Below are 24,872 nucleotides of genomic sequence, written 5' to 3' on the forward strand. Positions count from 1 at the left end.
AATCGACCGATAGGTTTAAACGTAAAGCTAAACTAATGAACTCACTAATGATATCAACCCCGATTGATTTGATAAGATACTATATAAGAGACATAGATCTAAGAAAATGGAGAAGTGCCGGAATAACCTGTCTGGAAAATATTGTGATCCAGAATGAGTTAATACCCTTTCCTGAAATCGTAGAACAGTTTTCACTCCCGTTATCGGAGTTATACACATATTTAAGAGTTAAAAATTTTGTTAAACAAACGAGAATTGTAAAATATCCTGCTATTGATAAATGGTTATCTTCACATAAAAGTCAGAAGCAAATAGCGAGTATAAACAATTTAATACAGACAATGAACATGGATAAAAAAGATCCTCCGATTGAGCGTTGGGAACGAGATTTAAACAAAGAATTTGAGGTAGAGCAATGGCGTCAACCATTACAAATAATAAAAAAAACTGTCCATTCAACCAATTTAATGGAGACATACATTAAAATCCTCTATAGGTGGTATTTAGTTCCAGAAAGATTAAAGAAAATTAATCATGTAAACTCAGACAGATGCTGGCGATGTCTTATATCTCAGGGGACTTTTGTACATATGTGGTGGGAATGCTCCTTGCTTTATAATTTTAAGGAAAATACTGAGACATTGTTAAATACATTGTTCCATTTCCAGAGGACATTGGATCCCTGGATGTTCCTTTTTCATTTAGATTTACAAGAACTACAAATCTCTAAGAGATATCTAGCTACCCACGTTTTATTAGCTGTAAAAATATGCCTAGCTAGAGATTGGAAAAAGCAAGGACTAAGTAATTGGAAGAATGTGATTAATCAAGTACAATTCCAATATAGAATGGAAAAAGGTTACTATCATAAACAAAAGAACCTTAGTAAGTTTCTTGAAATATGGGAGCCATGGCGACTATATCTAAGAGGGAACCCGGGGATAGTGGAAGATTAATATATATTTTTCTTTTTTTTTTTTTTTTTTTTTTTTTTTTTTTTTTTTTTCTTGTGTCTTATTTGGTATAGCTTGTGAAACCCCTGTACGTTATATCAGCATTGCTTTGTAAGAACCTAATTAGGGATATTTATACCCTGTGAAATGGAATCTCCCGGAATAAGTCATATGAATGAATGAAGGATGAATGATGAATGATTTTTATAAGATTGCAGCAGCTAGGCGACCCTGGCTACTGATATATCTGTTATATACAAAGGTATCTTTGACTTTTCAATTTATGCACCTACTAATTTATCTATGCATTTATAGGTATATATATGTTTGATCAAATCTATTGAAATTATATAAATACAGATAATGTATAACTTGTGACATGTCTAAAATCTGAATTATGAATAATGTATGAATTGAGAATTTTTATGTTTGATAATTTGATAATAAAAGAACTATAAATAAAAAAAAATAAAAAAAAAAAAAAAAAAAAAAATTGCACAAAAAGTTAATGCTGGTTGTGATAGAAAGGTGTTAGAACCCACAATGCATCTCAGTTTGTTGACCCCTGTCCACTGCCAAAAGCACCTACAATGGGCATGTGAGCATAAGAACTGGACCACGGAGCAATGGAAGAAGGTGGCCTGGTCTGATGAATCACAATTTCTTTTACATCACATGGATGGCTGGGTGCGTGCGTCGCTAACCTGGAGAACACATGGCACCAGGATACATCCATGGAGACCCCACCTCGCAACTTACAGGGCTTAAGGGATTTGCTGCTAACATCTTGGTGCCAAATACCACAGCACACCTTCAGAGGTCTAGTGGAGTCCATGCCTTGATGGGTTAGGGCTGTTCTGGGGGCAAAAGGGGGGCCAACACAATATTAGGCAGGTGGTCATAATGTTATGGCTGATCGGTGTATATTACTTTTATAAACTAAGTAAAACAAGGCCTCTACTTCAGCTAAATCCTTGCTTTGACATTCCTTTGCGAGTTGAACTTAAAGTATACTCACAATCCAAAGCGGCACATTCAGTAGAAGTGGACAAGAATATTTTTGGAAAGAATTTAGTTAATGTAAGAGAAAAAAATATTTATCAACATTAGTTATACAGGGTTCACAAGTAATGAAAAAGTGTATCTGTTTTAAACAATTTACACAATGACAAGTAAGAAACTAGGCCTTACCCAATTATGCTTGGCTTAAATGACACCTGGTACACATCTTTGCCTTTTTTATTGACTTTTCAATTCAAGCTGAATTTGCTTTTTTGTTTTAATGATTTTTTTTAAATGTTTTAATAAAATATACGAAATCTGAGACTAAAATAAAAAGTAATTACTATGCAACATGCAGTTAACTAGGTAACTGACATTTTTGGTTTTAAGTAACTGATGTCTACAAACATATTAAAGCACATACGTACCAAGTTATTTGTTAATTTTTTCTATCTTTTATTTATTAATATTATTCAGTATTAATATATGGGAAAGTAAATTTAATAATTATTAGGGAAATCGCTTACAAGTTCATAATATAGGAAACCCTTTATGGCTGATGCATACTAACTACCTAGAAAGCTTTGCTGGTCTTGTTGCATTGATGTATGTATGTGTCTGACCTCTTTTTAAGAGGTCCACTGTGCTGCTCTGTAGGTCTAGTTAAAGTCTACATTATCATATACCAGTTGTTTATTTTCATTTTGTCATTTCTTATTTCTTAAAAACTAGGGCGAGCAGGGACAGACTGGAGCCCAAGGTCCACCGGGTCTGCCTGGCCCACCAGGGCCAGCAGGAGAACCTGGAATGCCGGGGGTTGCAGGACCACCTGTAAGTTAATGCAGTGATCCTTTTCCTTTGCAAAGCATTTTCTACACAGGGGCAAAAGATAGAAAAATATAATTAAATATTTTCTTTCTGAGCGTGAAATCAGATTAAAACACCATGCTCATAATCTGATTGTATATGGTAGACAATGCCACTCTTTATGTTCTATATAGCTTTAAAATATCCCAGAAAGATATATGTACATATCAGTAATCTGTTGTGAGTCATATCAGTTTCAGTTAGACTGCAAGTCTTGAGACATTTCGGAAACTGGATGGGATTCCATGCAATCTTATCACAGGATTCACCATAAGGTGGATAACAAGGAAAGAGAGGTGCATTGTGAGTGTTAATCTTGTACATGAGGCTGTCCCCAGTCCCTGTCTGCAGTAGGAACTGTGCGATTATCCTATCAGGCAGTAGGAGACTTGACCCAGACATATGACTGTACTCATAAGTGAATTTATCATTACTGTTTCCCTTTAATGATTAAATCCACTCTTTATTACAACTTCAAGAAGGTAAACTAAAGTGGCTGAATGCTTCTTCTTTAGTGTTTTCCTTGCCCCTTCTTTATCAAGGCTATCACTATCCAAACACATGTGTCAGAGGCTGACACCAATGTTATTTCCTCCACTCCAGACTGCTGCTAAATACCAGTGAGAGGAAGTAACACTCTCAGGGTAATCCTGGTCTCAGCAGAAAACCAGACTAAAAAAAGACTCCTGGGAGTCTTTGATGTCCCGACCTGTGTTCTATTACAGGGTTGATGAGGAGACGTCAGGCTACATTACAAATAATATGGGGACCGTCTTTAAAATCTGTTTTTTATAAATTGTTCTTTTTCTGCAGGGAAAAGCAGGTGAACCAGGTAAACCTGGTAAAGATGGAAAAGTAAGTACACAATCATGCCATATGTAAAAAAAAAAACATGCCCCATTTAATTCATTTTACCGATGCAGCCAGACAATGCCCATCGTGGAAAATGCCGGCTGATTTGGGCATTCTGTTGGTTGCTAACAAGAACACGTTTAAGACTTTCGATCAGAATAGTTCTTAAAAAATAACCCCAACATGTCAATAATGAGAAAAACAGCTCTCCATTACTTGGTAGATTCCTTAGTTTTTCTTAACGTTCAACCTCCTGTATTTTGGTCGAACTGCACAGGCAGGATGCATCCAATCCATGACCCTCCTCTTTGTCACATAGTAAATATAATAAACCTCATGTTGTATGGTTTTGATGCTTTACAGTTTTACTGATTTAGATATAGCAGAACTATACACTCTGATTTATAACCCAGAGAACACAATACCTAGCTTGTTTTTCACATCTTTCTCTTTGTATCCAAATATTTTACGGTCACAAATTCCTTTCAAGCATTTCCCTGTATGCTGAATCATACTTTATGTAGGCTAACAAGCATTGACATTTTTATTTGCTGGAAATATTTAATCAGAATATATTTAATTCAGTCTGATGTTTTGATTCATGAGATTGTAGTCTTTATTTCTGATACAGTTACATTAATGTAGTAAATGGCATCAACTCCGGAAACTGGGTATATAAGCCACAAGTGCATTGCTTGTTAATTAATGCTGATACAACACAATGATGATGAGCACCGAGGGCTCTATTTGTACATTATGTCCACTAAGAGACCTCATTAACCTATTTAAATGACTCGTTGTCTTTGTTCATTGCAATCCAGCAGTTTATCTTTTTTGTTAATCAGTGTGGTCATTGCGTCATTGTTGTTGTCTAGTGAACTCTGACTTATTAAAACTTTGTGGAAACTATAAATTTAAGCAGTGGCCAATTTCTGTTGTTTTTATGGTTATCTCTATAATATTCTGGTCACTGGTGTAAAAATATGAATATTATAAATACTTATATTTCTGTTTTCTTTTTACTAGGGTTTGCCTGGACCTCCAGGGCCAAAGGTGAGATCATTTTATTGCTGTATTTCACTTTTCATCTACGGACACATTGTTTGAGCTGTTGATATCATTTATTAAAAAATAAATCTTGGGTCATAGTTAGCCTTTGTGTCTATTTGTTGTCACTTCCTTCAGAAAGTACAAATCCAGGGACAACTTTAAAACCAAATGTAGCCTTTAGTAGCCAAACTCAAGCACAAATGTGGCTTGGCTTCAACCAACGTTCTGCTCATATTCAGGCTTGTTCTTACCTTCAACTAAGGGTCTTCCATAACGTTCTCTTCTTTCTTATTGGATGTTTTTCTTCTTTGCTTGCTACTGGTCTACTTTTCCACAGACCAATTTCCTTCTCTAATTCCCTGTGTAATTTCTACTCCATATAATCTAAAATAATGTAGAATATTGATTGTAATCTCTCTACACTTCTCCATGAATAAATTAAATTTTCATGCTTTTGTTTTTCAGGGAGAACCAGGAGCTTCTGGAATTCCGGGAAGAAAGGTAAAGAAAATACTGGAAGTTTGAACTATGACACAATATTGATGCCCAGATTTGTACCACATTATGAAGAAGGACTGTTGTAGAATTTCATTGGTCCATATTATTTTGTAATCTAAAATGCATGGGATATAAATAATGCTGTGGTCACACTAAAGTATGTCCCTCCTTATGGTTCATAGGGAACTAAGTTGTTTCACGGGTAAGCAAACACTTACACAAAAAATAAATTCTTATGGAAAGTGAGACATGTTTTATTCCCTAAAGTATATTTGCGTGAGAGTTGTGGTTTCAAATCACCAGCTTCAAGGAGCAGTGTGTCTTCACTATAAGGGTTGAGGCTTAGATGCTGTCATCTAACACAGTTTGAGGTCTAGTTTGAGACTCCTCTTCCGATCCCTACTGACCAGGAGGATCTGTACGGTGGCAGAACTAGTAGCAGAGTCAAAGGGGTCAGTAATCCAATATGAGGTGCCAAAGGGCAAGAAAGAAGAATGGTCAGATGGATCAAAGGTTAGGGCAGGTACTAAGAATCGTAGTCCAGGGGGAGTCCAAAGGTCAAAACCAGGGGCTAGCTTTAATAAGGCAAAGGGAAAAGGGCGAGAGCATGCATACACATCACGCATCTACACTTAATGGAGGCAAAGCCTCACAATGCAGTACAGCAGGCAGACCACGGGACCGCTGTCAGGAGCCAGGTAAGATGCGATGAGGACCAACAATAAATGATTATGGGCCAATGGCATCCTTATTCCAACTGTACCCTTCTGTGGCTGATCCTACAGCTGGTACCTATTGGAATTAGGCTATTATAAGAACGTTCGGAATTTGTATATTAATACACATGTTTACATTTATAATGATTACAATCAATTACCTTTCATACCCTCCAAAGATTGCAGAACTATTATTGACAAAGATAAAATAATGAAACAAATATGTTAAGTGCACTGATTGCCAGAGGGTAGTAGAAAATCAATTGTGGCGTATTTGGTTTTATCCTGGAAATGATTTCCTAATCCAAAGATATAAATGTAAGAATATCCACAAAACACAGGGGAAGTTAAATAAAAGGTACATTTAAAATGTAATTTTTAAAAGCTATCTATAAACCATGTTCCCAACATATAACTAAAGTATATGTGCATCATAAAATGTAGGAATTCCTCCATATCTTTCTTTAAAAACCGTTGGTTTGCTAAACATTGTTCAGCTGCCGTTGGAAGATTCATACATGCATTACATACTCTTGTTATGGAAAGATTACCAGGCACTTGTATCATGACCTCAAGCCATAGAATGCCCACTTCTATTTGTAACATTTCGTTCTTGGAAGGGATAGAAGCTGGAGAGCAGGGCAACTATTATTATTTTTCCAGTTAATCTAACAATATATACCAGACTGTCAAATTGGATTGATGAAGCTATGCTCATGAGCTTGCATATGACTTCTGGATTTACTCACTGCATTGAAAAAATATGTACAATCTTTTTTTACATCCCTCAGATGCTATCAGTAACGTGGTAGTAACAAGCAATTGTGTTATGCACAAAAAAAAAGTTAACATGTTCAAGACTTAGGAGTTAGAGTCAGATGTGCATCTTCAAAGAGCCATTATAGTTAAAAAGTACATTTTGGCCGCCTTTGAAGAACTCAGTTATTGTTACAATACCCTCACCTCCCAGATTTTGGGAACACAGCTTGTAATGTATAACTTGCTAGCTGCTTTCTAAGGGCAGCCATCAATCTGGTTGCAGACGCAATGAATGACTCACAGCTTCAACTGTAGCGATGAGAAAAACATCCTCTGACTCTCAGCTAATTGGCAGAGCACTTGGACAACTACAGACAATAAGCTGTATCTTGATGGACATTGATTGCTTTTTTGAACAGGAAATGAAAGATAATATTAGCCTTAATGTATTTTCAGAGTTAAGTCTCAGTAAGCTGGCAACATCTAAAAATCTAAAAAAAACAAACTAAAAAAAACAACTTTATAGTAAGGAAAAGGAAAAAGAGCATGTAGTTTTGAAGATTGCTGTATGCTAATTGTTTTAAGCAGAAGGTATTATAGCACACACATATATGTAGATACTCTTGGGGGTTTTGCTTGATACCACACCACGGAATGGCATGGTCACTGAGTGACACATATGTTTTCGAGCAGTGGCTGAGTAGCGAGTGGGCAGCACTTTCCTTTTTAAGTGAATTCATAACCTAGTTATACCTATTACATAACTGCAGTTGGCTGCCATTCCTTCTGTTAATGCATAGAGTTAAACCAGTGTTATTGATTTGAAGTGTTGTGAAATCATTGTGAGTACTGGGCAGCCTAAACTCATGAGAGTCAGTGGGACTTAGGAAAGTAGCTGTTACCCCTCAGACACCACCACCCCTAGCACACTTTTGCAAAGGGACACTCCAGTACCCCACGTTTGGGCAAATATATCTCCTGGATAACAAATAGCTGGACAGGGAGGCAAATGCATATGGGGGGATTCTGCAGATGTGATGTCGAAAATGTTTTAATAACATGTAACTGATTGGCAGTGTTATGGATTTTGAGTTGGATCCTCTACAAGAACCATTCACAAACCTATCAATTTCGCTCTATGGAGTACTTATTTGTACTAAAAGTACATACAGGGTTCATGGGAAAGAACACACAGTAACGCTCGTTGGACTCAGTAATTATCTGTCTACTTTGTTTTATAGCCTTATGTGTTTGTACAATGGGAAGACCCATGGTCCTTTTAATTAGTTCTGGTTAAGATGTGAGTTTTTTGTAGTGTCAAAAAAATAAATGAGGGCCTCCTTGGACCTCATCTAATGGACATGTAGCATTCACCCCACTCCGCCTACACTCTTGTACTTGTAAAGAAACAAATAGACTAATGGTTGTATTGCATGTGGAGTGAAACTATACTGTAATGGAATTAAGGTGCTTGTGTTTAATGGCATACCTTGTGGGATGGAACTCACCCAGGACCATCTCAAACAAGATGTAGGTATTAATTGTAATGTAAATCGTTTCATATTGATTTTCTGTTGTGTTTTTAGTATGATGATTTCTAGAAACGTGTATTATAAATGTATTTAAATTATCCTGAACTGGTTTCGGGCCAACATTTCTCACTGTGTTTCAGGATTTCATTTCATTGCCGTTTGATATTCTTAGTTATTTCTTATTGTGATAGAAATATGGGGTATGGGGATCAGGAGCCTTCATGTATACCTTCCAGATATCCCTCTTTAGGAGGAACCCAAATCCCTCTTTCCTTCTTCCTTCCCTCTGATGTCACTAATTTAAGGATTGCAGAATGTTTGGCTGGTATCACAATGTTGTGCAAGCAGAAAAGTCACTACAAATTGTACAGAACTTTTTGGTTCCTCTTTTTATACAATTTGTTTCAATTCTGCATTTCTCTGTGCTATTCTAAATACTATCCCATTTTTTCCTTTCTCCATGCCAGGGGGATGTAGGAGAAACAGGGTTACCAGGGGCATCTGGGCTTCCAGGACCTGCAGGGGCAAAGGTACCCATTGAAATGGTTTATGTGTGCACCAATGTGTGTATCCGTGCACCGACTTGTGTATAAAAAGAATGCTGCACGATCTTAACATTTGTAATATAAGTACGCTAATATATATGTATTGATTTAGACAAAATGTACTTATATTGTCTTACCCAAAGAAATGCTCCTGATTTGCTTAGTCTGCCCCCTTTACATTGGAATAGCTCTTGGGAGGCACATATCTAAAATATCATGAATGGCAGGAAATAACCTATTGATAGGAAAAAAAGGTTAATTAACTGAGCCTGTGCATATGTTGTTCCGGCAACTAAAGATTACTTGTAAAAACTACAAAATGTGTCAACACATATATTTTTCTTACTGCTACAAAGACAGTAATGTTTATTAAACCTCATCACACAAGCACTTTACTGGTGAATACAGTCTTTCTAGGTGTAAAGCATTAATCACAAGAGACTTGCCCAGACTGGATATCTTATTTCCATGTAACAATAAAGAAAGGACAAAAAATCTATTTTTACAAAAGCTGCTCACATTCCAAAAGAAAACACTGCCTGGGCATATTCAGAAATGCCAATCCCTCTTAAAATTAACAATGATATTCACTAAGTTTAATATTAACAAAACAGAGATTCACAGATTCAGATGTCACATTGGTACTAGTTTTAATTTAAAGTCCTAAATGCTTACATTGATATTTTCTGGAACGTTGAAAATCTGTGTTCTCCTGAATGTAGTTCCCAAATTACACATATTTTGGAAGAAAAGGGGGTATTACTGACCTAAGTATTAAAAAGTATACGCAATAAGTGAATAATAAGTACACTGGAATTTAAGAGACTTATACTGGTGATCTGTTTTCCAGATCTTTATTCCAAGCTTTAGTTTTCCATGGATGATATAAAGGATACACCTAGTATACTTAACACTGGTAGTTTGTAGACTTTTTATTCTGTTTAAGTGCACAGTTTTCTTAGCTCTTCTTTTTTCATTCTGCTGCTTTTTCTATCCTTTGGCATTGAACAGGGGGAGCATGGAGAAGCAGGAACTAAGGTAGGCAACATATTAAGATATTTTTATTGTATTGTGTTCACTACATGTCCTTGTATAAGGTCATAATAATAAGTGGTGCTTTTTTGTAGGCCCTGCTGAATGTAAGGGATGTTTGAGAAGGGAGTCAGGGAGGGAAACACAAGTGCCTTTTGGTCTATCCTGGTTAATAATGTGAATTGAAAAAAAAAAGTGTTAAAGAGTGATTCCGGGTTGTATGAAAATATCCAATGTGGATCTGGAAAAAGTAGCAGTGGTTCAAAACTATTCAAAACAATTGACCATCAAGCCAAACGTCCTGTTGTTGGTTGACCCTACAGTTTCTATGCAATCTGTGTCTCTGCTGCCCCTTTGTACGTGAATTTGGTCACCTATAAGGTAAAACGGGCCCTGCTTTAGCAGATAGCAAATAAGAAAAATATTAAGCCAATTGTCAAACTCAAACACCTGTATGACTTGCCAGTAAATAAGCGTGTCTAAATTTTTTAAAGAAGGAAAACAAAAGGCATGAAATATTTCATCAGTTTAACACATAAAGCAATAAGTTCCTGATCCGCACACAAGTCATAAGTCTTGACATCTGATGGCAGTTTTTCTCTGTGTACAGACGCTACTCAAACCCTCTGTAAACCAAACATCACTAGAAAATGACAAGTTAATATATTTTATCTTATAATACTGGAACACAGACTCCTCAAGTGTCCAAAGTATAACCCAGGTAATTGAGAGGAAAATACCAAGGTAAGCTGTTGTGAGATTCCACATGGATTTGAACAGGATCTTTTATTAAGATTTTATGAAGACGTTAGGCAGGAGTTACTGTAGTAGGTCACTAAGATAAATCCAGCCAAAAAAGTCTTGAGACCATCACGCTTAGTTTTATAGCCGACTTCCTGGAACTTTGTACATTTTGTTTTCATTCTGTGGACTTCATAAATCACAGTAAAGAGGAAAAGTGGTTTTAAAGACGTGGACATTTTTTTCCACTGGCCTGATGGCACCATTCATCAAACCTGCCACCAACACTGATGCGGCTTTAAGAAATTCTGTCAAAAAACAGGATGGTTGTTTAAATGACCCCATATTCAATATGTTACTGGCTTTATATGAGGAGCAAATACAGCCAGGCTTATTAATGGCCTTCAGTATATATTTGTATAAGTTTATATATTAAATAAGTCATTTCTGAATTTAAGAAGTTATAATTAAGGTTTAAGTCTTAACATCAGGAAAAACCGGTAGACTTAGTGGACCGAATTATCTGCTGTTAAATTGTATGTTTCTATAAGTTAAGCACAATATTTTTGGCTTTGGCTTATTATTTATTATGTCATAGAGCGCCATCATATTTCATAGCACTGTACAAAGGGTAGACAGGACATAACAAGTAGTATATAACATAACAATTTGACTTACATAAACAACAGATGAGGAGTGCTGTGCTTGTAATCTAGTTTTCTTGACTAGGTTAGTTAGTCATTTATTTGCCATTCATCATTAAAGCTTTATAGTTTTGGTCATCATATACAGTATTATAGTCTAATGCATACAATAGAGGGAATTTTAAGTATACTTGGATCCTACTTTGGTTCAACTAATCAATGTAATATTCATAGAGCAGAGAATTGCTCAGAGCTGATCCCTTCTTGACCTTAATTGAGACTTATGGCAGTGGCTAAATCCAAGAGGAAACCTTTGTATATAGGGTTACTCAGGCCCAAGGGGATTCTTCACTTATATACTATATACTAGATAATAAACACCCGTGGAAGGGATGATAATTCTAACATATTAAAAATCTCTTTATAAACATTTGTTGTAAATTGTTTTATTTGAGTGTAGGAAGAATTTTCATCTTCGCTGCCTTTTCAGCTCTAGCTGTAAGAAAACTGACATACAATTGCCCTGGACTAAATATATGCCAACCTTACTTAAAGTTTGACCCTAACTTTTGTTTATGCTCATTGCAAAACTTAAACGTACTGGAAATTTACTTTGTTTCAAAATGAAAGGAAAATCACTATATGAGGGGCCAAATTGGCCACAGGTTCTGTGTCATTTAGATTACCTGACATTTGCAATAATGCACGGTATGTACCTAAAGGGCTAATCGCGGTATAATGCCAGTAAAATTGGCTCAAGGACACAAAGGCAAAATGCCAGTAAAATTACCTCTAGCCATTGAAGCCGTTACTGAGCTCTTCCATTTGAAAACAATACTTGGATAGCAACAAAGGAGGAGAAGCTATATTTTGCCTATTTTATTCTGTTTTAGGTGTGTTTTTTTGTGCACCTGTCCCCTTCTTAGTGTGCTGAGATTTTTCAGTGACAAACATAATCATTCTTCAGTGATAAAACACAGTGTTTGTAAACCCTGCTGGGTTTCTTGGAGTACAAAGCTGTGCTTGATCTTGAAAAATGCTTACATTGATCCACTCAGGGCTGCGTTTATCATGTGGCAAGCAGTGAAGGTTAGAAACCTATCTGAGGAGTGCTTGGGAAGGCATCGAGTACTGACAGAGCTATGATACACTTCCAATGCTGCTGGGAGGTTAATAAAAGTACTAGGTTTAGCACAATACAAACAGCACAATAGAACAATGAATACTTACGATATGCACAAGTTCACAACAAGCCAAAGAACATCATGCACAAAGCTCCCATCATGCAAAGAGACAATATGGGTAGCCCCCATATTGTGCTTTTAGGCTTTAAACTCATGAAGGTTAATTAACTACCCTCCAAACTACTTTCCTGCACACAATTAATGTCTACTATTATTTCTTGAATATTATTTCTTGAATACTGCTTGAGAGGAAAAAGAGTGCATTGTTTTTGTTGTTGTTTTTTTTAATTGTGGTTTGGGCTTTGAGATGTTTTTCTTATATTTCATTGAGTGGAGTATTGTTTATTATTAATGGGACACTCCAGTCATCATATGCATTTTAATGCATATGTATTTTCTGTGCAGGAGATATGTTTGCAACAAACACATCTCTTGGCATGTGATATATTATGTGATATATTACCCCTAGTCAGCTACAGAGCTAGCCTGGCAGTTCTCACAGGGGGGAAATCTAACAAGACCCCCTGTGGGCATGTGTGATTTCAAAGAATGTCCATCAGTAGCAAGAACGGTAGGACCATGGAGGGGGCAGGTTGTCAGGGACAATAAACTGTCTGCTTGTTACAGATAACTTACAGAGGGATACTTTTATTTGAAGGGGCATGGTGAGAGGTGTGGCTAGGGCTCAGGTTTTTGACAATTATTTTTTGTGTGGCTTAGTCACTTATTAATAGCTATTTATGTACCATATTGTCCCGATTATAGACCATACCCTTATAGCTTGGTGGAATTTAAAAAAAATACACATTAGTAGAATGCTGAACAGTATTTTCGCACTCACTCTTACCTACACTCTCTCATACTTTCTCTGTGTCTTCCTACTTTCTCTGCTGATTGCTTCCGTGCCCCAGTCTTTTTTTCCTGCTTCTTCGCTTGCCTCTTTTTGGTCTTCTTTCTTCTTCCGTTCCCTGGTATCAGCTCTGTTGACCAACCCCCCTATAGCGCTTCCTATAGGGAGCCTCCATGCACAATGGAGCCTCCATGCACAATGTCTCCCCCAATCGGAGGAAATTGTGCTAGCCATGGCTCTGCACTTTTGCCGAAGTACTCCAGGAAGCCAGAATGGGGCAGAGGGTGAGTGCGGAGGTTTTTCCCTTTTCGAGGAGCGCTCTGGGAGGCCTGGTCAACGGAGCTGATAACTGGGAAAAACGGATGAAGAAGGAAGACAAAAGAGGCAATAGTAGTAGCAGAGCTACAGAAAAGAATGGGAGGACACGAAAACAGTCAGTGGAGATGGTAGGAAGACATTGAGAGAGAGCATTAGAGTGCATGAGAGAGAGGGTATGGAAGACAGTAAGTAAGAGTGAGAAAGCGTGAGCGAGTGTGACATTAATGTGAATATCCTGAATATCTAAACCCCAATTAAAAGCTGCACCCCTAATGTTAAGATTTAAATTAGGGGGGAAAAGTACAGACAATATGGTAATCGAGAAAAATATTCAGACCAAGAATAAATAATGGACTCATACCCAGCAAACATTCTATACTCCTAAAACAGAGAGAGAACCAGGGATGTTTCAACTAGTTTTTTATGTTCCTACTATAGTTTCAAGATTCCTGTAATTTATCATATTATGTATCACATAATGCGGTTAATATTATAATAAGTGTTATGCATCTCGCCCTTGAAAACATTTTTTTAAACACAGTCCATCAGTCAAGCAAAACCTGTAAGATTGCTGAACCAATGCTAATAAAAAGTAGATGTTCATTTTAGCTATAAAAAGTAAAGCTCCTACAATCTTTTTCCTCTGCGGTGAGCAGTGCAGCTTATAAAGGAGACTCCTTGTGAAATTTACAGCATATCAGTGAGCACTGAGAATGTTTCGCTTAATTGTGTGATTTTATATACTTCTTTCATTTTGGTACTGGCTCGTTCACCTTCGACGGAACACTGCATAGGAATCCGCTGATTGCTACGTCAATCCAAGAGATACAAAAGTCCTTTGTTGATTATGATACATTTCAGTTATGATCGTTATGCTTCATTCGTATGTAAATAATTATTGCAGGAGCTCTCAATGTCTCACACATTTCTATCAAATGTAGAACGTTTGTACAGTTTGTACGTTATGATTTTTAGTTTTCATTCACCTGTTAAGAAAGATATGTAAATGGGAGGTAACTGGTTCCTATTAGACACGTGATCTTTAATTAAATAATCATTGTCAAAACATTCTGGCTTTGTTTTGCCTTGATCAATATTGAAAGCCCTTGACCTTTAAAATTACACAGTTTGATCTAAGAGGTAAAAGTATACTCTGGGGCCAGCCACTGTTGTGTACGGAATGCCAGATGCTGTCTAGAGGAGGTCAAACAAAGGCCTTTTTTTTCTTGTAATATTACCAATAAATCGTGCCTGTCCACTCCAAGCTTGATTAAACGCAGATTTCACTTTTCAAGTCTTGAGGCATTATACAGCCAAAATACAATAAGTTGCAGGCCTCTGCTGGCACATTTATTTAGTTAACAGGTGCAAGACATGTAGAATATAATACATAATGTGTTACTGCCTCCTTGTGGAAGCATCTTGTACTACACATGCTTTTGTGCTTTATGATTTTTTAATGTCCTCAATATAGGTGATCTTCAGGGGATCCTCCAGTTTTGAACATTTTTATATTGTACAGTTTACAAAATAATGATTGTTTAGATGACAATGTCCCCTTAAATTTGCAAACCCATCATTACCCGTGGGATAATTTGCAGATGTTCTTAATTTAGAATAGAATTCTACGCTGTTGAAAAGCCGTATTGCTTTACCTGCAGGATGTGTCAGTCACTACCTCTGTGGAACCTTGAAAGATGCCAAGGCTAACCGATCCGACCTTATTTATCCTCTAACTTTTTCTTGTCTTAGGCTACAAATTTCAATATATCACAGGATCACTTACACATTATTAATCCGCCCATATCTTTTTAGACTTATTCTACTCTTCTTTTTTCTGTCTTACTTGCAACACCAGGGAGAACGGGGCATGCCTGGGATGCCAGGGAAACATGGAGCTAAGGTATCTTTTCCTGTAACAGAGTATAGTTAATGCTAGGGCCTACTAATATTTATATTTGTCTCCCTTGCAACATGTTCTTTTTATTGTTGCTGTGCTTGTTTTTTTGTCACCTTTCATGCTTCAGTACCCCCTTATACTCATTTCTATGATTTACACCATCCATTCTATGTATAGTCCCCTGGCATCATCACCAGTAACTAAAGAGTACTGACGCCTCTTTAACGAGCACATTGATTTTCATCTTGTGTCCTTTTCTCCTTTAGCTTTACCCATGAGTTCTGTTTCTGAAAGTTGAGAGGTATGACCCTACCCTTCCTTTAACAACTACAATCCTTCATATTTTCCTTCAGCCTCATGTTTCATAACGGCCAGGGTTTACGACCTCTGCTACCCATATACACCAGTCATTGCCGCCGTCACATCCCCACTAACTGCCCAAGATCATATCGCCTTCAAAATATATCTGCCCTATCAGAACAGCATGTGTCCTGCACGTACCCAATTAAGGAACTTTATCTGCTTCACCTTATTCATTTTCGCTGCTTAGTAACTTTTTAACTAGAAAATTCTTATGTTGTTTGTTGAGTAACCTTGTAAAATATGAATAATGAAGAATGCGAAGTGTGTTTAAAAAAAAAAAAATCGAATCACCTTATTTGTAAAACGGCATTTTTAATTTCACTGTAGAACTTTGTGTTGTGTTTCCTGCATTGTTGTACCTAAAAAAAATAAAAAAATGCTCTTATCACACCTCTGGATCACAAATCATTAATAGGGTAATTCATCTAACAAAATAAAAAGTAGTAAGTCTCTGCAATATAGAGTTATTGTTTTACACTAGTATTGCTTTTATCAAGTCTGTCAGGTAAAATTGGTTGTGCTTGTGCTGAAGCTTTCGGCAAACTGGCTGAACTCCCTCTTAGCTTTACCACATTAATGTGATCAAGGAGTTATCTGCCGCTCACAACCAAATAAAGACCTTGAAGGGCCCTAGACAGGGTAGCCTGCTGATCCCCGGTCCCCATTTGGCTTTATTAAAAAAAAATGCTTGCATTTCATGGCACAGAAGCTTCTCACCTCTATCTTGACAGCTATATGTCGCCAGAGGAAGCAGATCGTCTGGATATGACATCATAATCCAAATTTGTCCTGGGGCATAAAGAACTGACATTCAAAATAGAGATCTTCCTTTGGTCTGGGTACTTAAAATCACTCAAAATGATTGCATGCTTATACACCATATACATAGCAATTTAACACTAAAATCGCCTCTAGGATCCTTCACTGTATTGTACATACAGCATATCTACTTCTAAATTAAGCAAAAGCATGTACTCCTTCAATCAACAGCATGTAATAAAGTGCAACTGAGTTCCCACAGCCAAACCAAAGAAATAGGCTATGTATGAGCCACTCACTCATAAAGCTAATGGTAACGGGCAACATCGTATACGGGTGACCGTGCTACTTTATGTGAACTCCCTGAAGCTGTTTGCAAATGTAGTTAAAGGGATGAAAATGTTGCTTTGTTCCTGAATATATTATTTAAAGCTGGAGGTCTTCCAACAGAAAAACAAATATTGAGAAGGACCATACATATGCTGATAGACCACTCTATGGTTCTTTTTTTTAGGGGGGGGCATTAGGACAAGCAAGACCCCCAATGTATCTGCATGACACAGGAAGTAGAAATATACTAATAACCTATAGCAACAAAAACTTGCAGGAAAAACACATAAAACATGTCCATTTCATTGTAAACGTTTCTTTTATATTATTGTCTGAATACATTATTGTTTCTCATAATAAAAATATATTTTATTAAACACAGTTCCACCACGCATCATGCTATATACAAGTATCCTGTATTAAATCAGAGGTTGTGCACACAACGGAATTTTATTAGATGAGCTCTTGGTGGTCTTTTGGTCTGCACAAATGCTTTACAAAGTTCCAGGACAGTTGCAAATTCAGTCTGATATATATCAAAATAATGTAGAACCTGCTATTAGGGTTCTGATTATGAAGAGTGCAAGCACATTGCTGTACATGAGAAAATACAAAGCATTGTTTGCATTGATGTTCAAATTGATGGGGTTTGCAGTACCTGGTAACATAAACATTTTCACACTGCTCCAATACAGGCTTAAACTGCTCCAGTCTAAAGTGTAAATGTGTTCTCCCTAATAATATACAGTATTTGTAACAGACATCAGAACTGTTTGTGATTCAGATCATTTTAATTTATTTTCATGGAGTAATCTCAGTGATACCTAACATCTATATTGTTCAAAGCATTGTACTCTATGCAGGCGTGGAAGAGCAGTATATATTTCTTATATATTTCAGTAAGCATGTGTTTCTTATGGGCATCCTTAATGTCTTATGGCAAAGATTCTTCTCTTTCTCTACACTTGCATTACTTATGTGTAATGGCAGATTCTATACAGTTTACAGACAGTTTAGTCTTGTATTCAAAAAGTAGAAGTTACAACACTTGTGATATCAATACTTTATTTCATTTGCCTTTGTGTTTGAATGATCTGAATATCCTGTACGGTTTTGGTTTCTAGCGAATGAATTACCTGCAATGTAATTATATTTATCTGTGATTGATTGTTAAAAGCTAGTGTGTGCAATCCTTCCTATCATGTAGTAACGCAACCGTGATCATGAAAGATTTATTGAAGTATCTGAATATGCAAAAAAAAATCTCATAGACTTCCATGAAAATCAGTGTGTGATAATTCACCTTTACCTTTTCTTTTATCTAGGGCGAGCCAGGAATTCCAGGATTCAAGGTATGTTTTATACACTGATATCCTATTGAATGCTGCATGCTGTAGGAAAGCAATATGCACACTTGCATCCTCATAAGGAAAATATATGTATATGTATATATATAGAGAGAGAGAGAGAGAGAGTATAATGGAAGGCACATAGAGCAAGTTTAACCATCATCTCTTCGGCTATTGATGAGCTTGCAGTTAGACAAAGACTGGCTAAGGATCATCGAAGTTGTGATACAGAAATAAGGCTACCTCTTGGTAGGGTCGCATGTCCTAATGTGAACAACATATTTATTGAACGGACACAGGAGATGTGCCCAATGTTTCATATTTCATTATTTCACTTCATTCTTTCTCTAACATATAATATGGGTTGATACATGAAAGGTAGGTTAGATAAAGTGTAAACTTAATGTAATCTATGGAGCCATTTTCTCATCACTGCAAACTTCTCTGACCTTGTGATAAACCAATTTGTTCGTAATTTCAAGCTTAACTTTTGATGATTAAAACAAACAGAAAGACTTGGATTAGTGTATTTTTTGTTTACTTAAAATCGCAATGTTTCTTGTTAAATATTAATTTCATACCCAGAATAAATATAGAGACATCAGGATGTCATTACTTCCTACTGAGCTATGTAACAATATGATTACAGTGTTAACTTACTTATTTAAATAATGCAAACCAATATCTAATGCTTCCTATGGCAAAATATATAGGGTTTTATTTACTAAACGTAAAACTTCAGGGGGTTTCATCTCACCAACTGAACCATGCATAATGAATGACCAGCCCCAACAACATTTCCCTGGGGTAGAATGGCCCTGCATAATGCTTAGTTAAATCTATTAAATGAAATGGTTGATCTTGTGTCCATTCACGTATAAGTCATATATTTGAATATACTCCCGAGACTAACATTTTTATTAGTCATGTATAGGTTAGTATTTTAGCATCAATTTCTCCCTCCGAAAAAGTTACCCGCTGGCAACTATTTTGTGCCCGCGTTAAAATAATATCCCATGGCTCAAATGGACAAGAAAAAGAGAAGCGGGCACACTACCCTTTACTTATAGCGCTGTATATGTATTTGAATTTAATGTATATAATTTGAATGGACCTGTTTCCTTTATCATGGCCTATCATAACAGACAGCACTGTACAAATTAAAAAATGTTTTTTTTCTCTGTGATAGGGTGACTAAAACTGTTTTATTTTTATATTTATCATGTTTTTTTTTTCATGTAGGGTGAAAAAGGAGATATTGGTAATGCAGTTGGTGGAGAAAAAGGTGAACCAGGAATTCCAGGATTTCCGGGAGCTCCAGGACCAAAGGTTTGTATGGTCTTTGCGGAGATCACCAGGTTGGCCCTGTATAACCCAGCACACAGCTGTACAACTTGTACACAGAAAATAATATCATGGAGGGTTTCTAAATGATTTTCTGCTGAACCCCCATGCATTTGCAAAAGGTACCTCATAAAGGGATCTTTCTGCTGTAATATACATTAAAGTGCATATTATGGCTGGAGTGTCCCTTTAACTTTTGTATGTACAGGTTCCCACTAACGGTTGCCGATCTTTATAGAACGGATGGAGTGTGATTTGGGTAGAGTAAAAAAGAGATCCAGGACACTTCCTGCTCAATTCTTTTCATTCAATACTTAAAATTGATCAACCAAAAAAGCAACATTTTCCCCTTAAGGACAATGGGCGGTCACTAAACCCGTTGAAAACAATGCATTTTGAGCCTGTACATGTACAGGCTTTGTCATTAAGGGGTTAAATAAGTAAGCTTCATGCCATCCCTTACGGAAAAATTACCGCAGTTTTTCTGAAGTAATACTGCAGTTTTTTGGACATGAAAAAAACTGCAATACTGCATTTTTACTGCAGTATTACTGCACATTTACTGCACTTTTTTTATATATATATATTGCAAACCTACAGTTGTACTTCAATGTACCGCAGGTTTATTGCATTTGTACTTCCGTACAAAAATAACTGCAGTAAAACTGCAATACAGTGAAGTACAAATGCAGTAAAACTGCAGTAAATGTGCAGTAATACTGCAGTAAATGTGCAGTATTGCAGTTTTTTCATGTCCAAAAAACTGCAGTATTACTTCAGAAAAACTGCAGTAATTTTTTCGTAAGGGATGTTTTGCACTAGTTTTTACTTTATGGAGTTCGTTCATAGATATCCAATTATATAACTCTCTGCAGAAATTCTGGTGTGTATTATTGTATCAATGGTATTTAATAACTGACTTACTGAATCCTGGAGCCCTAGCAATGATGCTGTCCAGATTACATTTGAGGAATGGGTCTATTTGTTATATTATTGAATTCCTCTGATTTGTAATCCACCTTCTAATTTTATTTCCCAGACAAGAAGTTTTGCGCATACGGTTAAAATTAAGTTCATCTATTTATAGCCTGAACCACGTTTCATCTGTTAAAGACTGTGATCTCGGATTTGGAGAATCTTGTTAGAAACCAAATACAAAGAAACTGAAATTATAAGAGACCTTTTATTAAAAAAAAAAAAGTTACTTTTTCTTTCAAACCAGGAATTTAACAAACTAGGGTATTGTAAAAATCAAACAAAACGTATATTCTCCTGTTTCATTATTTCTATCACACTGCAAAAGGTGGGAATAGGTCAGGGAACAAAGAACAGCTAACTTTACTCTATGAACCTTTTCAACTTGCTTAAGTTAGATTAAAGTGTAACATGTTCTAGAAAAGGCCATGCGTACAAAGCTTAGGAAGCCATTGAATGTTTTATCTTTGTTGTGTCTAAAGCAGTGGTGTAATGGTTAGTATTGCTAGGAAACACACTGAGCTACAGATATTCCCTATTTTCTAAATTGGAAACATCTCCTAAAAATGGAAACATTTTTAGGGATTTTTAATTATTTGACACAAAGAATTATTTAATACAAAGAATGATACAATGTTTGACTTTGATTTAATCTTATTTGTACAGGGAGAAGCTGGGGTTATGGGCCTTCCTGGCGTTCCAGGGCAACAGGGCGAAAAGGTAAGCCTGTCTATTGACATTATTGTGTTATGTTCAAATGCCTTTTTAAGGCCAATGTCACCTCTTCTATCAAAGCAACCATACCAGGGAACTTTTGGGCAGTAGAGAACGGTGGGCGGTCCCGTGGACACACTCCCACTTAAGGGGGGAAATGGGTGGGAGTGGGGCGACCCAGAGAATTCGGGTATTGACCCAGAGAACTGGAGAAGCAGCGCAAAAAGGAAAAAAATTGCAAAATTCTAAATTAGATTAAAATGGATTTTTGATGAATTTAGCACATTTCACGTTCACGTGCGCATGTGCTGCTATGGAGGAGCCTCCACTGGTTTTTATGAGGTCTCTGTTTGAACGTCTCCTATTTATCAAAGAAACATTTAATTATTATGAATGCTCTTTAGGTGGTTTTTGAACTCACAGTGATTGACAATGGTGATGGCATTTAGCCGTACAGCTCTATGTAATGAAAATGAACAGTAGTGAGTGAATGCTTTATGGTGTATAATACATAAGTCACAACCAACTCTGCTTTAAGAAAGTAGTTCATCACATAAAAATGTAGACTTTTCAGGAAAAAAAAAGTGAGCTGGGCTCTGCTTAAATGAATGTTTTGCATTGAGCAGCACTCAGTGGTCCCAGAGAAGAAGTATTTATATTTAATTAATCATCATAACAACCATGAAATGTAAAACCCTTCAGGTGATATGACATCTCCCTTTATGCTTTTATCTTTGCAGGGCAATACAGGAGCAAAGGGAGACCAAGGAACCCCAGGACCACGGGTAAGTATTGCTGCATTGAAAAGGGTGTATTTATTTGAATCAAATATTTTAGAGCATTTTCACAAGACATATTGTAACTGAATAGCTATAATTGCAGTAGAGATTATTAGATTTAAAAAATGTGATGCATGTTATCTCGGTAGGCATAGATCTCTTATGCTTATTGTGTAGACCTCTGTACCATCCCTGCCAGGTACCAGACTGACCTGTAAACATTGAGGGCATTTTCTATAGTTACTGCTGGCACCATGATGGTCTTGACTTTTCAGACACTATGACCAGCCCTGCTTTTTGCTCCCTGTACAGTTTAAAGGGATGAGTTCAGGAAATGTGAATTTTATATATAGTGATGACTAAAGTGCAGTCAGGGCATCTGTACCATACATATTACTGTGCCAATTTTGTACAGTGTCTCTGTACATCTTTTCCTTTACATTTTGACACGATTGGCACTTTGGTTGCAATTGCATTGTTCCAACATTTTCAAATAGAATGATAGTAATAGAGGTTTTGTCACAGGGTCTTAAGGGGGAACCAGGAAAGTCTGAAATGGTGGAATATAATGGCAACCTCAATGAAGCATTACAGGTGAGATGTCTACATGGTGCTTGTGTTCAGACATACACTTCTTGTAACGTTATATGCACATTCTGGAAATGTTAACCATAATTATCATAACAAATCTCCACTGAATCAAGAAACAAACAGAATATTGCTGTTTATTTACTGAGCAAAAGTTAAAGGTACACCCCAGCCATTGTACACAGTTTATATAATACCCGAGTGTCACCTTATACAGAAAGACCCGGACTTATGTTAATGCATCGTTCCGCAACTCAATGCATACGTTGAGTTTTACATTTTATATACTGTAACTTATGTTACCAGTTGGTTCTTTAAATACCTAAATTGTTTGCACACGTCAGACATGAGTCCGGATCTACGTATGTAGCCGCTACGTACATTTCTATATACATTTAGTCTTATTCCCCACCTTCCGCTCCTTGCTTTGGAGGAGATGAGACCCCCAACGACATTTGGTGCACGCATTGTTTTCAGTGAGATCACTTTCCTGACAGTGATTGGCTGCTCAAAGCAGTCAAATCTAGTTGGAATCACACAAAATTGATGAGATTTGCGTCGTTTTAAAAATAGATTTAAAATAGGTAACGAGTTGTTAACACTCCAGATATCATATGCACTGTAATGTCTAAGTGTCACCTTTTTTTACATGCAAATTTCGTCGTAATCCCTTCTATACTCTCTTTTCTGCCCCCATTTATTTGCAGATGATACATTTGCCCAAATGCACTGCAGTGCATCTTATGGCAGTGAATTAGTTAAAAATAAGCTTAAAATTCTGCATCACTAATCGGTCAGAACATCCTCAGAAATGTCTGATTGTTTGAAATGCAATTAAAAAGAGGCTTTTTTTTAACTTTTTCCACAAGAGACCAATACTATGCACAAGATGCTTCCTTTACTTTAATATCTTACTGCTTTTCACTCTTCAAGAGGGAGGAAAATCACATTTCTTTCTCATGTGCCTTCCGAACGGATCCACATACAGACACCAAATGCAGTGCAATCTAATTTAGCAGATATTGATCAGCTGACTTCTCAGAAAGCAGAGAAATGTAGGGGGTGACGGCAGGGTTTCGCCCATTTGCTGCCTGATAATAATGTAAATCCTCATCATGTAGGGGAGTGTGTTTCAAAAAACATTCAATATTTATGTAAAGTAGTTGACATTAATAAAAGTGTGTAGTTTTTATGTGGAACAGACACATATATTTAAAGTTTGTTAGAATTTTTCCAATTTCAAATTTAGTAAAATCTGCTTTCATTATTTTTGCAGGAAATACGAACTCTAGCATTGGTAAGAACCAATTTTAAGGTACTTATTTTTAAGAGGCATAATATAACTTTAAACTTGTGTGAATATGGACATGAAGATGTGTAGGTAAATATTTGGTCATATAAGCCCCAGTGAGCAGAGCCCACCAGCTCTGATGTCTCTGTTTAACAAAATATATAGAGAGATTGTGAAAGATTAAATGAAGCCATTTAAAATGACTTCTGAATTACCACAGTTTGCCTTCATTTAAATAAATATATATTTTATTGACTTCAATATGCAGAAACCATTTTGCTGATTTTATGATATAACAATTATTATAATCTTTCTGGTCCCTTAGGGTCCTCCTGGGCTTCCTGGGCCACCAGGGTCACCTGGGCTACCAGGGCAAAAGGTAAGATATTGTTGCGGCTCTGGTTATATATGTGTATAGTTTGGACTGGACAGATGTATAGCAAGAAAGGCTTATTTTCTATCTTTTCTGTTTTAATATTTACTTCTCCATGGCATATTAAATAAACTGTATGCAGTGTGCTTAGACTAAAACCTCTAAATCAGATTAAATATGGACCTCCAGCTGGTATTGAACTAGACCTGCCAATATCCTATTATAGTTCACTAAATGGACTGTAGATGGTACTAAATAAGTGCTTCTTTTAATCTAGTTAAGGTTGGGTGAATTTGGACTCTCTCCATCTTGGGTTGGAGCATTTGGAGAGATCACATTTTTCAGAGCAGATCCAGGATCTATGAGTTGTTTAGAGATGAATCTCCAATGACTTTAATTGAGGATTTGCTCGTGGATTCAATGCAAGTAAAACTCAACACAACAAAGCTAATAGCAAGTTCCCCTAAACTCAGGGACAGAATCCCAAGAAGTTGTTTTCTTAAGATCTATCACATATTAACATATTCACTGGACGCAACCAGGGGTTAAGTGAATGGACTTGAT

The 24,872-nt window shown here is 36.5% G+C and overlaps 1 protein-coding gene across 1 annotated transcript in view; it reads left to right on the forward strand.

The window, feature by feature from the left end:
* The window catches only part of COL13A1 (collagen type XIII alpha 1 chain), a 76,660-nt gene that overhangs the window by 34,440 nt on the left and 17,348 nt on the right, over positions 1-24,872 (forward strand). Inside the window, exons 10-22 of the mRNA XM_053451269.1 lie at positions 2,688-2,786; positions 3,636-3,677; positions 4,701-4,727; positions 5,190-5,225; positions 8,697-8,759; positions 9,786-9,812; positions 18,221-18,247; positions 19,487-19,573; positions 21,230-21,283; positions 22,018-22,062; positions 22,582-22,650; positions 23,921-23,941; positions 24,261-24,314. Coding sequence (XP_053307244.1) covers positions 2,688-2,786; positions 3,636-3,677; positions 4,701-4,727; positions 5,190-5,225; positions 8,697-8,759; positions 9,786-9,812; positions 18,221-18,247; positions 19,487-19,573; positions 21,230-21,283; positions 22,018-22,062; positions 22,582-22,650; positions 23,921-23,941; positions 24,261-24,314 — 651 coding nt within the window. The remainder of the gene's footprint in view (positions 1-2,687; positions 2,787-3,635; positions 3,678-4,700; positions 4,728-5,189; positions 5,226-8,696; positions 8,760-9,785; positions 9,813-18,220; positions 18,248-19,486; positions 19,574-21,229; positions 21,284-22,017; positions 22,063-22,581; positions 22,651-23,920; positions 23,942-24,260; positions 24,315-24,872) is intronic.

Source organism: Spea bombifrons, chromosome 11 (genome assembly GCF_027358695.1).
Source record: "Spea bombifrons isolate aSpeBom1 chromosome 11, aSpeBom1.2.pri, whole genome shotgun sequence".
Taxonomy (NCBI): domain Eukaryota; kingdom Metazoa; phylum Chordata; class Amphibia; order Anura; family Pelobatidae; genus Spea; species Spea bombifrons.